This window comes from Cydia pomonella, chromosome 1, assembly GCF_033807575.1.
Source record: "Cydia pomonella isolate Wapato2018A chromosome 1, ilCydPomo1, whole genome shotgun sequence".
NCBI classification, from domain to species: domain Eukaryota; kingdom Metazoa; phylum Arthropoda; class Insecta; order Lepidoptera; family Tortricidae; genus Cydia; species Cydia pomonella.
In genome coordinates this window covers 33,007,951-33,027,218 of record NC_084703.1, presented here as the reverse complement: position 1 = coordinate 33,027,218, position 19,268 = coordinate 33,007,951, and the positions used below count along the sequence as shown (strand labels likewise).

Below are 19,268 nucleotides of genomic sequence, written 5' to 3'. Positions count from 1 at the left end.
TTCGTTGGCTCTGTCTGGATGACTCAGCAAACGCCAACGCCTTGCAGACAGAGCCAACGAAGGCCGGCGAACGCATTCGTTGGCGTTCGTTGGCTTGGTGTGTACGCAGCTTAAAAAACAATAGTATTAATACTTAGTTATTTACCATATTTATGTTTTCATTTAATTATTTTACATTTGATTGCCTTACAAAACCATCTTAGGGCTGTAATATTTTATCTAACATATTATGCCTATTCTAGTAACTTAAAATAAATAAGAAGCTATATAATAAAATTAAACACGAAAAAAAATCGTTTGTGCCTCCACTGAGACTTGAACCTGTGTTCTCTGCTTTGAACAGCAAACGAACTTTAATGAGACCACAACGTGCCTTGACAAATGGCTCTAAATTCGGCTTCATATAGCTTTCGCTGTGTCAAGCGTTTCGATGATCTTGCTGAAAAGTAAATAAATAAGTTACAGTAACTTGACTGGACGGCACCTGTCAAATGATTGATGAGAAAAATCGTGAGATGGATGTATGTGATGACAAGACTGCACTACTTTCGATGATTGTCAAAACGATTACCTGAAATAAGCATGGCTATTTTTCATTCAACATTCGACCATACTTGAATGCTTTAAACGTCTATTTTTCCACGTTGTTCAGATATATTTGACACGTTGACCGCTTAGATAGCAGTGGTTTATTGACAGCTTAGGTATCAATGACTTGTTGTAATGAATAGCGACTGTTAAGATATTTGTGACACGTTGAGAGCTCACAAGTAAATACTACCATGACAGTCAACAACTTTTTGACAGTTTAAACGTTTACCTCTCTTTGAGCACCTGGAGTGTATAGCGACTTCTGCTGCTGACTGTACACTTAAATTGTCGTTATAAGATACAAATAATGTACTTGTCAATTTCGAGTAATTATCTTCGTATTTTTGCGTCGTTCATGAATATACAAACAATACAGTTTACCATAGAAGTAATTTTTATAATTATGTTATTGAATAATTAATATGGTACCATTTCCTGAACTCGGTAGACGACCACTGCGTATCCAAACTAAAAGAGTTTATGTGTAATTTGTACAAATTTATTATTTCCAAGAGATAAATTTAAAACACCTATAAATAAATCTTGTTAAAATCATGCATATCAGTTGAAAAATTCAATCAAGAAGTGATAAGGACAACGATTTTATTAAACGACTAACAATTACAACTTATATTAATTATTCATAGAATTAATTATGCTTATTCGTTTTTTTGCAAACTGTACATAACTACAGGCAAGAAGGCCTTTAGTAATAGTACATTACTATAGAGGACGGGAAACGAAGGGTTGCAGGCCAAGTAGATATAGACAGCCGATCGTAGCGAGGTCGGTTAGGGATACGCGGCCAGCAACCCCGTTTCTCGTCGAGATTTGTATAGTGCTTTTCTCTAACTTGCAATGAAATAATAATAAAAAAATAGGATGATGATGATGATGATTGTTTCATGTTCTAATGTGATAGGTTATTCAGTGCGTTGGGTTTCCAAGGGAAACGAAAATTTGATTATTTTAGCGCTACGACGCAAGGTTTAGGAGATACAGCCCTATAAAGATTTCTGCATGACTGTAAAAAAAAAAACTTTACAGAGCTGTATCTCATAAACCTATGTCGTAGCGCAAAAACAATCAAATTTTCGTTCCCCTTTGAAACCCTGAAATAATATTTAAAAAATACAAAAAAGAAAAAAAAAGCATAATGGCAGAATTTTGCTTATAGGTTTATTATGGTTGAATGCCAAGACGTGCCATAATTTGATGTTTAAAAACAAACGAAGGTTGCCTTACAGGCCTAAGTGTGTAAGGCTGTATGAAATTCCTTTACATATCATCTTCACTCATCGCAAGTCATGTGAACATTTCATTACAAGTTTGAGAAAAGTTGTTTACCTACTATATATGACGTCGCTGACGAAACGGCGCGGTCGGACGGTGTCCCTAGGGTTAATGTTTCGTACCGTGTTTTTCATCGGCGTCGACGGTGACGTCGGGTGGGAGGGAGAGGGCGGGGGCGGCGGCGGGCGCGGGCGCGGGCGCGGACGTCGAGCGCGGCTCGTCGGTGGACGCGCGCCGCTCGTCCACGCGTTGGAACGAGAACAGGAGCGACTCGCCCGTGCCGTAGAAGTGCTCGGACGGGTGCAGCGCGCACGATGTCAGCGCACCGAACACCTGGACAAGTACACTCTATATATATATACGCATGATCATACTTCGCTATCGCGGGAGCAAAAACAAGCCTGTCAAAGAACACGTATAATAGAATGTCTTGTATAACGGAACATTCTAAACCTCTTAAATGTGCTTCATATCTGGAATGAAATGTTCGTTGGAAAAGGTCAATAAAACTCTTATTCCACTATGTAAACGCTTACCTATGAGTCAATATGTTAAATAATAAGCCACCAAGGTATTTAATTTTAATATCAGTATTTACTTCTTAAAGTACTTTATTTAAATTTTCGTAATAGATGACCAAAATGTTATCTAAATTTTCTATTGCGACATTTTGAACTCATAGGTACATATATATATATCTAAACGCTTCCCAAAAGGAGTGTCTGTTCAGTACCCCTAGTGTAAATTTGATCGACATCATAACGCGACGAACGCGTTTGCGTTAAGTCTCATTTTGTATGGGTTTTTGAACAGCGCGCCAAGCGGGACGTTTTGGAAAGTCAAAAATCTCATACAAAATGACACTTAACGCAAACGCGTACGTAACGTTTCGCTGTCGAAAATATTTACACTAGGGGTACTGTTATTGTTTATTTGTCATCTTCCAGTACTGTCTAATCGTTGTTGCTCCCGCGATAACGATGTATGCTCATAATCATGATGCATGCAGATTATGCAAGTAATTGAAGCAATAAGTGCGTCAGATACTTGACGAAACAGTACGTAAAGGTTACTGCACACTAGAGCCGCTGGGGCATCACGTTTCTTTATTGTTTTCACCTCTACAGCTGTATCTTTCGTGTGTGATCCATTATGAGGAAGGGTTTAGGTGTTTATCACACTGGCGCCACTGTGAAAACCGCCTTGATCAATAACAATGTGTAAAGCGCAGTCGAGGAGTTTGAAATGATAACATAATGGTATGTTCAGTTACATTGTTCTGTGTGTCCTGTATGACGAGCAGCACGGGGCTGTCGACGCGCTGCATCTTGCGGTACATGGAGGCGAGCGAGAAGCCGTGCTGGCTGGTGCTGAAGGCCAGCGACCACATGTAGCCCTGCGCGCGCGCCGGCAGCACGCTGCACAGCTTCTCTCTATAACAACAACATTGTAATTATAGGTTATGACGGCACACAATGATGGGTTCATTGTGTACCGTACACGCATGAAATAGTCAGCACAGCGCCCTTCTTAATGTAGAAATAATATCACAATATTTACTTTACGTGTGTGTATCATTCCAAGACACACATACGTAAATATCTATTATATAGTATGATTCGCAATAGCAGAATTTAATTATAAACACTTATAACCTAATGATATTCAATGCATTCAAAACACGTTTACAATAAATTGAAGGCGTCGAGCACATGTCATGTTTACAGTATTAGTCTATTAGCGTCAAGTAGTAAGTATCCATAAACAGCAAGCAGCCAGTGGCTGGTTCCAGACGCAATGCGGTTGAATTAGCAGATTGTATGACAAGGGAGCTAAATTGAAAACTTGAGCGTAGCAAGGATTTCATATGCTTCTCTGAGACGAGATAGGCCAACATTTGCTAACGTGTTACACTCTGCTTTTCATTCCTTATATTAGAAAAATAATTAAGTATGTACAACAATAGATCGGCCAACCGCGCGCGCCTCGGGTGTGCGAGGTGTTCGCCCGAATAAAAGTAACAAAATGAAATAGAAAGTGTTTTGAAAATAATGGCATGGGAGCAATATTGGTCTTTGCTCTATGCAGAGCAGGAATACAGATATATCTAAAGTCTAAAGTCGTCCTTTTGATGTTTGTCTAGTGTAGGGGTAGTCAAAGCCGTCGGTGACCGTCGCCAATGTATGGGAAAAAAAAAATTGTTCCATGTTTTGGAAAAGTACCAAATTGCAAAAAAGAGAACCAAGTCTAATTTTGCTAGCTCAAAGCTGGGGATTGCTAATTTTATATGCGTTTTTTTTAAATTATAAGGAGTGAAAATAATACTTTACCTGTGTTCCATGGTAAAAATCTCGGAAGTGCCGATGAGGTCGGGCGGCGAGAACTCCATGTCGACGGAGGAGCCCGTCGAGTACAGCGCGCGTCGCAGCTCATCGCTCATCGACAGCACCTATCACAAGTCAACACAGCGTTCATTCCAGCTTCTTCACACTTTATAAAATATTTAACAACAAGAGGTACTAATTATCTTGCCGATCTTTGAACAATATGTTATTTTTTTCACGGCATGACGTCACATGTTAAATTGTGCAGAAGCCTTGCCGATTTTGGCAAAAAAGATTGCGTGACATTGCGCATCGTTGCCTTGAGGAATATTACACATAATAATACACATCCCGTGAAAATACCTATTAATTCCGTCTCCTCTTGTTTCATGAATTTGAATCGCTTTTCAAAAAAACATTTTTTAATTATTACTCAGCAATTTTATTACTACATGCACATTATTCAATTATGTGAATTATTTATCTCAAAACCAAAAACGTATTTAATACCATAGTAGTAGAGCTTAAAGTTTATTACAAAAATAGTCTCATTAAATATAGGTATATTTAGTATAGGTCTACACGGTTAAATAGGCATATCCTTTGTCAGGAATATTAATTTATGAGTAAGTAATTCTTATTTAAATATAATTATCTTTATAAATAAAACTTGATAATTACTTACTTACCTTCATATGCCTAAGTTGAGATAAATTAGCACAAAATAAAAGTTAGTGTCTATATATAAAATGAATATCCCATTCAAATTAAGAATTACTACCGTTTTAGTTAGACTGCATTAGTAGAATATTTGTTATGTTTATCATATCGTTTCGGGAGTTAGTAAGTTACAATATTAATACAACAAGGTTTGAATGTTTTTCGGGTTTTATAAACCTACTAGGGCTGTGAATATCGCTGCCCGTTACAGAAAAAGGCGTTATCATCAGGCGACAAGCAAAACTCACTAATTACCAAAAATAATTAAACAAAAATCAACCTTACTTCATTGGTAATATGGTTTATTATGGCTATGAACTTATTGTGGTAATTAGCGAGTTTAGCTTGCTACCTGGTGTTATCATAACGCCTTTATCTGTCATAACGCCGTTATGACATGAAGAATTCGCGCAAACCCGAAAAACAGTCTAAAATATTAATATTACCTACTGTAAATACCTATACAAATGTTTATTTTCTGCGCAGCCACGTAAAGTCTTCAACTTGTCTAAAACGCTAGTAATGAGGAATTATACACATGCAAAACTTGAATCGAGCTGACATCGCACTTGAACTTTGTATGAATAAAAACAAGAATATCATACAATGTAATTTCAAAAGGTTCACAATTCAAGCACAATTCAGCGATAAGTTTTCAGGGTGCTCGATCAGATCAATGTTGTAGCTAGGTCTGTGACATAAATGTTAGTGAGATAAAATACGGACACGGTGCACTACGGTGACTCGGGACGGTGATGGCGTGACCACTACAGTTCACATTCAACATGGACAGCGAGCGCGCTCTACGTAAGGGCTCATTACACCTTACTGGATTTAGGCCAACACTTCTGAACGAGGCAGCAATGCGTTGCTAGACAGATGCCCAACATTAGTCCCGAATTCATGGAGAAATTCAGAAAGGTGTAATATCATCCTCACTTATTCTAAATCAAATTCATAACAATGATCAGCTTAAAGGGAGCGAAATGAACGAAAACATATTTTACACGTATCGTTAAATACACTATTACGAATGACACACTAAAGTATATTGACAGCCATAAAGATTGATAAAATTAAACCTCATAAATGACGGCCAAGCAGCAATAACTTTATAATGCTCGTCATATATCTTAAAACTAATTGCTTTTTATCTTAAAATTTTATTATGGTATGATGCACACATTGTACACCCACATCAAAAACTATACCTCCAGAAAAATGTGGGCGTCTGTCCGTTACAAGGTGCATCCTGATCCCTGTTTTACCACGCTGACAATTGTCGCCTGACATTGACAATTCACCATACTCAGTATTTTTTAAATGTCCGTTAAAAGGGTGCATTCCTGAGCTTCAATTAAGTAACTTTCTCAAAAAAACCGGTATTCTAATTAACTCCATTTTGGACATAATCAATGATTTATTTTTATCTGATAAAGCCCCTACGAGCGTGAACTCTTGCCTTAGGGCCTGTTAACATATTGATTAGTGTTTAATTTTTACGAAAAAAAAATATGCCATTTGTCGTTACTAAACTGACAGCGATGAACTTTTCTTAACAACTCACGCTAATTGGGTACACTATTTTCTGAAAACTCCCTTATGAAAAACACCATGTACATTGCTGGTTCAACAAGTATTCGTAAATTTTGATTTTATGTAACGTCGTTACTTACCTTACATACCCGTAAATATACAGGAAATTGTCAGTGTCAGATGTCAATTGTCAAGTTGGCGAAAGGCTCCAGGCAGCACAGTCGGTAAGTGCGTTAAGCAGCTTGAGATTCAGTACCTCGGGACAGACCCTTAATTACCCAGCGTTCTGGGTATATGCTTCATATAATTTTTTTGAAGTAATACATTAAGGAACGAAGATTATTAGGTACTTATATAAACTGGCTGGCCATTCAGTAAGCAAAAAACCCATAGGTTCCGTTCTTTGGGGTAATAGTACTGGAGTAAGAAAGGTAAACATTAAGATATGTATGATACTCTCTGTCTGTCGACTGAACAATGAGTCCTATTCGGCAAACCGACTGTTGGCCAAAGTGAAAAACAAATTGGTGTCAAAACACATTGGGCACGTCACGTATTTATTTTGTACAAGCAAATGTGAATACCTAATACAAAACACCCAGGAGCAACTAAAAATTAAATTTTCCTCCTAAGTGACCCGGTTTCATAAATGTTCTCTCACCTGGCAGACCGAGTGTATTGTGGCCCTTCGTAGACTGCGTAGAGTGCTTGTTTTATTTGAGCCTGAAGTCCCCCGTCTAGTTATGGAATGAAGGGTGCCTCTTCTTCGCATGCCCATATTAAATATCATAATTTCGGCTTTTCGGAACGTGTCTATTAGTCTGCGTACCGTTTTACGTATCAAGCGAAACATTATGCAACCCGTTAAGATGTCTCGCATGTATTAAAATTTCAGTATAAACTCGTTTAAAGCTTCAACATCTTGATTGCCTGGATTAAGATGTATTAAGATGTTAATTTTCACTGCATCAAATAAAGTTGACTCTACAGCACCGGAGGTGGTTGTGGGCTTCGCCTTCTCTTGCTTTGCGTATGCACGCCACTGATTATCTCACGGTTGAATTCCTATGAGTGCCATTTTTGTAGCATAATATGTGTACTTTTTCTACACAAGCAACGGATTTTGAACATGGACTAATAGATACTGCTTGGGCAAACTTAATATAAGCACGCATTTATCTCGGGGCAATCAATGTGTCATTTTTATCTTAATGCAGGCGTATACAACAATCGATGGATTTACTTTATCAGTAATTTACAACCGAAATTGGGTAGTGACGATGTTACTGTACAAGTGTATATAAGGAATTTTTTAAAAATATGAGAAATGCATGAAGCTGTTTCTGATGATGAACTGCGCACAATTATGAAGTAGCTAAATAGATAAGAAAGCATTTAGGCGTTGTTAAATTGTACAAAGAGTATTTAATATGAGATTAGTTTTTTTTAAATTAGGTATGTTTTTGTTAACTATTTCCTAATTTAGACCCAGTTACAAGAATCCCAATCGACGGATTGACAAACATAGCTCGCATAGACCTATAAGACATCACGTTCTATCAAATTTTAGTGAACGTTACAGCAAACAGTTAGCTACAAGTGGCCTTAATTATTTAACCAACGAATTTGCATTATACTTGAACATTTGTATTTGAATTGAAATTTTTATGTAGAAACTTAAGCCAAATAAAAATGTTACAAAAAAAAACTACACATAAGGATTTCAATGAAGTGCCTGTATTTTCCATTATTGCATGTAGCATATTCTTACAGGTTTACTTAACTGATTGCGAACCTTCATACAAACGTATGTGAGCTCATATCGCGCTTTTTCTTTGTTGTTTAGGTACATAAATAAAAATAAAGACCTTTTTTTTATACTACGTCGGTGGAAAAGAAGCATACGGCCCGCCTGATGGTAAGCAGTATCCGTAGCCTATGTACGCCTGCAACTCCAGAGGAGTTACATGCGCGTTGCCGACCCTAACCCCCTCCCGCCCCTCGTTGAGCTCTGGCAACCTTACTCACCGGCAGGAACACAACACTATGAGTAGGGTCTAGTGTTATTTGGCTGCGGGTTTCTGTAAGGTGGAGGTACTTCCCCAGTTGGGCTCTGCTCGTGATCTGGAATGACATCCGCTGTGCTGTGCTACCACACAAAGCGAGATGAAATTCACAATGCCCATACCTCTCTTGTGGACGAAGTTTCAGGACATACCCGGGTCCAAGACCTACAGTAAATTAGTAAAAATAAGCTACTCGTGCAGGCAAACAAGTTTGTACGGGTGCCTATCATAGGGTTGGCGTAACTAAATTAATAATTAAGTATTTAATAAATTTACGTAAATGTATTTCGAGTTTGAGAAAACAGATATATTATACATAATTAAATAATAGATATAGTCAAATCAACCAATGTGAATCCTAAGCCACTAACACTTGTCAAAATGACCTTTGAGATTATTTTTTTAAACCATCAGCAGGCATCTTGTGTAATTGTCACTATGTAAAAAAAATCTATCCGTTAGTCTTTTGAAGAACAAAGAGTTATAGAAACACGAATAATTTTGTTGACTATTGAACTGAACAAGAATAATGATTGATTGAATAAAACTCTGTCTCAAAGGATGAAATTACGATAATAACAGGATGAACCCGTTTATTTATTAAGGCGTGGCCCCGTTGCATCGTAAGATTCGTAAGGTCTTCGGCGGTCCTCCGTTGTATAAGTCCGTTGCAATCTTCCCATATCTATGTAATGTTCGGTACCATGTTTATATAGGTAAATGTCGGCATAAGTTACCCCGACTATGAAGCATTACTCATTTAAAATCCCTTTAAATACAAGGTTAGGTTACATTAGGTTAACGGTGTTTAGTACAACGACTGTGCAGAGTGAGCTTGGTCCCACTGCGTGGCACTGTTGAATAGTAAAAAATTTCGGGGAAAATTTGGTGATATTGGACGGACAATATATTCTATGATATTGTTGTTTTGTACTCAAAGCCATTTATATCAAATAGTCATACAGTACAAAAATCTAGTCATAGTACCTAAGTAATTATACAAGTAAATAATGTAAGTATAAAATCAAAGCTCACGGGCGCAATTGCATGGCATGTATGTAAATAGTTTTTAAGTCTCATGAAGTGAAATGTTAATTTCTTTTGAGAATAATAAATATCTTTAACCCGAAGTACAACGTGCTCTGGTGGAACCTTAAGGATATTAACAGTGTACTCAATTAATCATCGGGTCTATTGTATAATTAACTTGTAATCTATATATATAAACGGGAAAGACCTGACTGACTGACTTAAATCAACGCACAGCCAAAACCGCTGGGACTAGAAAGTCCAAATTTGGTAATTAGGTTCCTTATAAGGTCTAGGGGTCCATTAAGAAAGGGTTTTTCAAAATTCATCCCATAAAGTGGTGAAAAGGGGTTGAAAGATTATATGGAGATCAAATTTTTTTCGAGTCCGGGATTTTAAACTTTGTACGTAAGCATATTATTAAAATACAAGAAAAGTAATTTCAGCGTTTTTAAAAATTCATCCCTTAAAGGGGTTAAAAATGGGTTGAAAGTTTGAAATAGCTGATTGCAAATAAAAGTTATTTAAAAGTTTTTGAAAATTCAACCCCTAAGGGGGGTTAAAAGGGGGTATAATTTTGTATGGGGTTCAAGTTTTATTTTGAGCTAGGAACTGAAACTTTGTAAAAAGGTATTTTATTAAAATAGAAACTGATTTCAGCGTTTTTGATAGCTCATCCCTCAAGGTGGTGAAAAAGGGTTTGAAAGTTTGTATGGAGTAAAAAAAAAACTTACGGGACTTGAAACTTTATATAAAGACATATTGTTATAATTCAAAAGAAGTTATTTCAGCGTTTTTAAAAATTCATCCCCTAAAAGGGTTAAATAGAGGTTGACAGTTTGTGTGGGGTTAAAAATTTGGTTTGACCTAGGAACTTGAAACTTCGTAAACAGATATTTGATTAAAAAAGAAGAAAACTAATTTCAGCGTTTTTGAATATTCATTTTTCAATGTGGTGAAAAAGGGGTTGAAAGTTTGTATGGAGATCAAACATTTTTGTGCGGGACTTGAATCGTTGTATCACAGCATATTTTTAGAATACAAGAAAAGTTATTTCAGCGTTTTTAAAAATTCATCCCCGAAATAGGTTAAACAGTGGTTGATAATTTGTAAGAGGTTTAAAATTTAACTTAAGCTAGGAACTTGAAACTTCGTAAATTGGTACTTAATTGAAAGAGAAAAAAACAATTTTAAGCGTTTTTAAAAATTTATTCCCCAAGGGAGTGAAAAAGGAGTTAAATGTTTATATGGAGGTCAAACAAGTTTAAAAAAAAACTTCTCCTAAAATGGTTAAATAGAGGTTGAAAGTTTGAATCCATTACAAATGCTTTAAACCTTCATAGAAAAACATAATGTAAGATTAAAAAAAGGTTTTTTTACGTTCTTGGAAATTAAACCCCTAAGGGGGTTAAAAAGGGCATAGAAGTTTATATGTGGTACGAGTTTTCTTCGAAGCTAGGCTTTCAAAATGGCGTTCATTGAAAGTATTAATTTCCCAAATTGGTGAAAAAGGGGTTTAAAGTTTGCATTAGATTCTTAAGGGATTATATCGAGAACAATTTTTTTCACTTTTATTCACTTCGAAGATTGTGTCAGACAAATCTCATGCGTTGTATAATTAACCTTTTGCTGCATAATGTTCTATGCTCATGTATATAACCACCAACATACTAATCCACGCATACGAAGTCGCGGGCAATAGTTAGTTAATAATACAAGGTGCCCGTGAGCATTGCGAGAGATTTTAATGGTGCATTCCTGATGGCAACAGAAGCAAAAAAAATTACGACTTTTTGTGAAATTCGATAAAAAAAAACCCTTTTTATTAAACGTAATTTTTATTGATAAACACAACCTAAAATTAACTAAAAAGTTTTTATTTTATTTGGGAGTAGCCTCTTGAATATTTTTGTAAAATTTTTCGATGTCAATCAATAGGTACTTATGTCCAGACTAGACCTCAAAGTGGCAATACCGAAGTCAAAAATGTGTTTTGTACCGACTTATGGCGAAAGAATGATTTTGAAAAACATTTAATTATCTCTGAAAATAGGCCTAATCCAGAAGTTTTTATATGACATTTTACTTTAGTATCTAAATATTACCAGGAATGCTTAGTTAAAATGTCTTGCAATGCTCACGGGCACCTTCTATAAGCGGAACTAATTCCGATTCCAATTTAAAGAGAGTTCCGGTAATATCACACGTTACAAATTGTTATGCAATGGGCTTCACATCATATTTCAAGAACAAAAACTTTATTTTTAAAATGTACTATTAGGTACAAAATTATCATACGTTAGTAATGAATGTTATAAGAAACAACCTAAATCTTAATTATAAATATAAAACCGAAGTTAATTAATTTTATTATGTTTAGTTGTTGCAACCAGGTCCTATGCGCGTAGACTGTTTTTTTTTCTCGTAGGTACCTCAGGACCGATAAATACATATAGGTACATGTCTATATTCCATAAGTGCGCACGATAAGGTAGGTACTTAAGTCTCATTTTAATTTTTTTCTTGGAAAGCATGGTAATGATCACAGAGGTAGTAACAAATCGGATTATAATTGTTGGTTTCCCAGGCCATCCCGCGCACTGCTCAGTTAGAATAGTTTATAATAACCAATAACACTTTGTTTATTTCCCTCAATTGGCCCGTTTTTAATGCCTTGCCTCGGATATCTATTACTTTATGCTTTCGTTGCACCTACATTTTTTTATTATTTATATTGATGTAAAAATATGAAACTGTGTTGCCAAATTTCTTTCACTTTTATGATCTGATTTGTTGTCTCAACTACTTGATGGATTTTTACAGTTACGACGTGTTTTGAGTTTTGATACTACTTTGGTTACACCGTATTTATACTTTTATCTACTCGCGCAGCCATCAAAGGTGTATAAATTGTATACCTATACAGATGTCAATCACATTAAAAAAAGGCCATCAAATTTGATTCGAGTATTTGGATAAGTCTTAATAAGACGGAACTTGCAAAAACACATACCTAAATAAACACATTAATACATAAACACACTATTAAAAATATATAATAACATAAGCTGAACATAAGTAACATAACATACCTAGCACCTACATTTTACTATATATTTAAATACAAAAGTGCACAATATCGTAGCATTTGATGTTTCAGGTTTCGAGTTTTAATCATGTTAAGCTATGATTATACATTTATAGTGCAATACACGATATCAGTGTAGCACTAGACAGTAGTATTCACAACGGTACTGTCGACGAGGCCTCACCTTATCGCTGTCGAAAGTTGAAGACCTTTCCGTAGTGGCGGGGCCGAGACGCACCATCTCTATACATTTCATAGTCTGCATTTGTCAGTTCACACGCACCACACAATAAGCGATACGCTTTGCAATAGGTACAACGTGCCGCTATTATATCCCACAAAAACACGACGGCGACATCTGCCAACGTTAAATTAGCTTCACCCACGCGATTACAAGGTTTCGTAACTAAACACTGAATGGTGGCGTCGTGTGCATTGGCTTATAAACAAACTTCGTTATAATTGGTTGGCGTTGCGAGCACGTCGACACCGCAGTCGCGAAAACAATGATGTATGCAGCTGACGGTCAGCTGTGTGTATGGTGAATGACGTCCAAATATTAGTAATGGCATGCGGCAACCGAACCGGCGGGTGCGGCAAGCCGGCGCTGCTTGGACACTGCTCCCGTCGTGAGCGCCTCGGGGCTTCGAGCTCCGCGCCGGCATGGCAGCGGCCCCGCTAAACCCATACGTGGAGAATTAATTCACTCTGCCCGCGATACTTATTTGCATTCATTACGGCTTATAGGCCAGGCAACGAATGCTCAAAAAAAATTATAGAGGGAAATGCTTGGAACATAATTTTTAACTTCAAAACTTTGTTTGGACTAGTTAGGAGCTGAACATATCAAAAGTCCCCGGCCGTAGCCCTTGAGCCGGCAGGGAGAGAGGGGTTTGAAGGTCTCATTTTTCGGGTTTTATTCGATTATATTTCAGAAACTTTGCGTCTTAGCGACATGGTCACACATACAAAATGCAAGTTGATTACAAGTCTTTCGATATAGTTTTTGAGATATACCCTCTTGAAAGTTTATTTAGGGCTCTCAACTTTATTTTGATATGTACATGAGTGAACTGCTAGGCCGTGTTTGTATATTTTTTTTTTATACCTCGGGGGTGCTAAATTAATGGTATCACATGTACACCATATTCCGAAGTAAAAACAAAATTAAAAAACTTTATTTTAATCTCCTCTTCACGCCTAAATAGCTGAACCGATTTCGTTGAAATTGAGTATATAGATAGTTTGAGTCCCGGGATAGAACGTAAGATAGTTTTTATAACCAAAATCATCTTTTGAGGGTGTGAAAATTGGGGTGGAAATTTGTATAGGGAATCAATAACCGCTGAACCGATTTAGATGACATTTGGGATGATCTTTGATTTAGTTGAAAATACATATCTAGTAGGTAGCACATGACTTCAAACCTAAATTTAAACAGTATTAACTTCAGGAATTCAGCTTCGGCGAAGAACCCCCCCACACCCGATTTCACACCTTTAAAGAATGATTTTTGAGATAAAAAAATATATGTCTCAAAATATTTCTATACTAAGTTTCAACTATATCGGTTCAGCGGTTTAAGCGTGAAGAGTAGTTTACATCGGAATGGTGTCAATGTGATACCATAAATGAATTGGGCACTCGAGATTTATACGAAAACCATACCAAACCTGGTCTAGTAGCTTCACTGATGGATATCAAGATAAAATTGAAAGCCCCAAATAAACTTTCAAGAGAGGATATCTCGAAAACCATTCATGATATCAAAAAACTTGACTAAATCAAGCTTGAAGCAAATTTAATCAGCTTTCGTTTTGAGTAAGTAGTCATTTCGATAAGACGCAGAGTTCCCAAGAAATCAGTGCAAAACCGAAAAATTTTTCAAACCCCCCTCTCCCTCTCGACTCAAGGACCGGGGACTTTTGATATGTTCACCTCCTAACTAGTCCAAACAAAGTTACGGAGTCATCAATTGTGTTCCAAGCTTTTTTATCTATACTTTCTTGTTGCTTGGCCTATTACGACAATATCGTATATACGTGGATGGATGAAATAACCACAACTACGCGTTAAAGAAGATTAATTCCATTACTGTATTTACATATGACTTCGTAAGGGTATTTTTTTGCCCGCTATAATGGTAATGACCCTTTTTGTGTTTAACTGCACCACCGAAGGATATGGTGCCTAAATTCGTCAATTACAGAAGAATGTAACATTATGTACAATTAGAATAAGAATGTAAAACTATAATTAGTCGTTTCCTCTTAGTTCCTCGCACGAGTTGCACGTACCACGTAGCAATAACGAGCGCATGAGAAGTGACGATTTTATTTAGATCGGTCTATAAATAGCCGCGTGCAATGTGCATGTATTCGTATTCATTAGGTAATTACTTGGTAGCAATTAGTAATAACGATTGGAAAGGCGCGAAGCAACGTGACGACATTGGGTGGAATGTCAATGTATGTTTGACCCAGCGCCGCGCGAACGCGCCTGCGCAGAGGTGACGGAGCCGCTCGGTCGGATTAACGAAGCGGTTGCGCTCGCTCACGCCACGCACCGCAGCGTCGTGAGCGCACAAGGCTTTAAAAAATATGTTTCCAGTTTAATATTCATGCCCATATAAGAAAACGCAGTGTAGATACATGATAATAAGGTGTAACCTACAAATGAAATTACGGCCTAGCTGGACAACACAATTTAGATACCTTAAGCGTTTTTTTATTGGCATCTTTCAAAACCTAACCTACCTCGACCTACACGTATTGGTACATAATCTCAATTGATATTATAAACACATCTGGTAAATATTGTTTAGGAAAACCTCAGACCGCGTTAATTGACTAGCGTGCCAATGCCGCGATAAGGTATAGGATAATTGAAAGATATTTACATCACATGTGCAATTGTTACTGAGCGCTTACCGAATTACCGTGATTAAACCCATATTTTACGTCAACTAACTCCCGAGGTAAATTAATACGGAATCCAAAGAATACCTTACCTAGGTATACATTTATAAAGCTTGATATACATATCAGTAAAATTCTTTATTGTAAAATTTAAATTAAAATACTGTACATAGCCCTCTCCTGTTTAATATAAAATTTACATGAACCAAGATTATTCTTACTTATTTTAATGTCAAATAATATTCGAGCCTGTGATACATAGTATATTGTTCCGTAAAAAAACGCGTAACATTTATTTAGATAATAATTTTCCATTAATGAGTTTAACCTTCATAATTCTGGTTGTCCACTATGCGTGACACTAAAATATATAGCAATAGATAATGGTCACTCCATTAAAGATCGTACCTATACTTGACGTTTTGATGACCGGTTTGGCCTAGTGGGTAGTGACCCTGCCTACGAAGCTGATGGTCCCGGGTTCAAATCCTGGTTAGGGCATGTATTTGTGTGATGAGCATGGATACTTGTTCCTGTCATGGGTGTTTTCGATGTATTTACGTATTTATATATTATATATATCGTTGTCTAAGTACCCTCAACACAAGCCTTATTGAGCTTACTGTGGGACTTAGTCAATTTGTGTAATAATGTCCTATAATATTTACTTAGGTAGCATCTATTTTAGGACAGAATCAATTAAGTACAAACCAAGCCATTATCTAGTTCTGGGTTTGCTTATTAAATAGAAAAAAAATTATACATGAAATCTTGCTACTGCCCGCGACTTCGCCTACGTGGGATAATGATGATTGATAAAAACTATCGTATCGTATAGTGTCCTTCACGGGCCTCAAACTGTCTCCATACCAAATTTTATTATCGGTTCAGTAGTTTAAGCGTGAAGAGGGAACAGGCAAACATACATACAGACAGAGGTAATTAGTAGGGATTTCGGCAGTTATACAACTGGAGTCACGCAGTCTTTTATTAGTTAGAGAGAAAAGCAAACTCGTTCAAAAATTTCAAAAGCACTTGAATTTTTTGTTATAAGGACTTCTTTTCACAATCAAAACCGCTTTAATATTAAAATACGAGTATTTATCCCTGAGGTAATACAAGCATATTATAAGCCCTTATTCAGGGCGGTTCGACCTGCAATCGCTACTCTTACCTGTTTTATATTTATGTATGGTATGCTACATTTTAATAGTTCAAGTTCATACACCGGTTCTCGAGTTGAAAGTGGATGAATTGTATAATTAATTTTAACGACTTCCTTAGCTTACTCGGTAGTGACTATGCATATAGTGTATAATGCATATAGTATAGTGGTGGTCTCGTCTGTCTGTCGTCGTCGAGATACCCTCGTTTAGTCTAAAACTTTAATTCAGCGACACAAAAACCCTTTGACCACCAATAACACCCATTTGTCACACTGTCTTATAGCAGTGCCTTCAGCGCCATGACGCACGACAAGAAATCAATTCTGAAAGGAATACTCACGCATGTTTTATTATTGTTCTAGTCCTCTATCTACTTATGAGTGATGATTTTAAAGTTTATTATGAATTAAAAACACCAGGTTAAAGAACAAAATTTTATGACTTTAATGTTTTGACCTTAGGTAGGTACTAACCCTACTTTAGGTTGTAGTTTTATCGTTGCGCTTATAATGCGTGCAACCAAATAAACAAAAACTACAATATTAAAATCGGATTAGTTATCTACACCTATTGGATATGCAATTGGATGGTACAGTCAGCGTCAAATACTTTGTAGCAACCAAAGTAGTCAAATAGTTCGGTACACCATATATTTAGTATGGTGTACCGAACTATTTGGCCACTTTGACTGCTACAAAGTATTTGACGCTGACTGTACGATGAGTGACGTTGCCGATATTTATGAGATTATGAGTAAAACCTACTTATCTTTTATATTTGATATCGATACACCCTCCCGCAAACATATTCTTCGGCAAATAATTAATCTGAGGATTACAATAAGATTTACTAATTTTTATGGATACGCTATAATTTAATTATATTGCAGTATAGATATTAATGTATAAAGTTAGTTAGCACTTTTTTAGGGTTACGTCCCGAAAGGAGTCAACTGGTCCCTATTACGTAGCAACCGTTGCCTGTCGATCTATCTCTCAGCGGGCTGTATCTCATATCATAAATAACCCGTAATTGACATAATTTATTTATCGATGCTACCATCAAATCTTCATTTTCTAAAAATAAATTAAAGGATTTTTTTGGATATATGTTTCTTTACACTAGTAAACCTAAAAAACAAAGGTGTGAGCCTAAAGTAATCATAACATTCATGATAATGAATATACTGGAGGCAGAATTTATTATTACGGTAAAACTATTCTATAATAAGCAAAGTTAATGGATCATGCATTTTATAACAACATGTTTTTACAGGTTTTTCATGCAAGTCTTGTTTTACCCTAAATTATACACAAATGGTTATAATTTATCCACTTTATCGGTATACAATACACTTTATATTTAAGTTGTGTGGCTATAAGATAAGCTAATCGTCACATCACGTTGATATTGACTGTTCTAGACAGAACCTGTCTATAGCACGTCTTAAAGAGCTTTGCCATATATGTGAACTACAAGAAAAACAAAGGCCATAAGAAGCCGCTGCACCTTACCTGAGTTTTCGCACCAGCGGTCCGCCGACACTGCGGCACCAGTGCGCGCATGGCTTGCATTTGAACCCGTCCCGTGCATAAATCATGCACAATATGTTATGTCGAGACAACGAGCCTGCGACAGGCCCTCAATTAGTGCCGATTAACATCCCGACCGAGCAGAATGATAACGAGACTAACCCGTAAAACTTTAATTGAAGCCGTTTCATTGGGCATGCCATGCAAATACATATCATCATCACTCAGGAGGCCGAGTCGCCGCCCCGACGTGGCTCTAGACGGATCAACTGTCTCGTATAATTGGACAAGATCATTATAATTGTTAGCGCATCAATTGTTTTGCATTTTTTAATTGATGTGACATAAGACTGTACCCACACTAATCTATCCTGCCCTACCGATCGCACCTAGTAGTTGTACGTATCTACTATATCTTCATTAACAATCAATGTAGTATCTAAAGTGTACCTAGATGTATGTAATTAGATCTATGCTGATATTAAATAAGTTTTAGGCAAAGATTTCATTTTTGGTACAAGCTTTTATCGTTGAATGAACTTTTCTTACCACAGGTAACTAATACTCATCGAGACAGTTCTAAAAACCCAAAAACACAATTAGGTTGCGTTGTTTCATCACAGATTTCCTATGGCCACATCATATCTCCACCATCAGCTTGATGGTGCCACAATATTGCATTGTCATCTGACTGTATATGTATGTATACAAATTTTCAGCTCAATCGGAAATCGGGAAGTGGGTAAAATTTAGCTTCCAAGACCCACATTAACATACATACATACTAACATAACAGGGCAAGTTAAAAAAAAGCGGCCAGTACGAAGACTTAAGACTAAGTATAGTTCAGTTCAGTAGATACGAGTAAATTACCGGATATCGAACCCGGTGCCGCTAGCGTAGGTACTAGACGTGGCCACTAACAACAGATCTATTTGTCGCTATTTATAATTATAACATACATAACTTAATATTCGATATTTTAGAAAAAACAATGGAAAAAAA

General features: G+C 36.6%; 1 protein-coding gene across 27 annotated transcripts in view; it reads right to left on the bottom strand.

The window, feature by feature from the left end:
* LOC133519967 (TLD domain-containing protein 2) overlaps window positions 1–19,268 on the bottom strand; it is a 184,824-nt gene that overhangs the window by 7,084 nt on the left and 158,472 nt on the right. For 24 of the 27 annotated variants that reach the window (XM_061854276.1, XM_061854309.1, XM_061854330.1 and 21 more), the window contains 3 exons: window positions 4,215–4,333; window positions 3,158–3,317; window positions 2,007–2,217 (listed from right to left, as the gene is read on the bottom strand). In XM_061854276.1, coding sequence (XP_061710260.1) covers window positions 2,007–2,217; window positions 3,158–3,317; window positions 4,215–4,333 — 490 coding nt within the window. Of the gene's footprint in view, window positions 1–2,006; window positions 2,218–3,157; window positions 3,318–4,214; window positions 4,334–7,125; window positions 7,872–12,831; window positions 13,266–18,245; window positions 18,322–19,268 lie in introns of those variants that run through there. The other 3 variants (XM_061854363.1, XM_061854354.1, XM_061854347.1) reach the window with 3 other exon arrangements.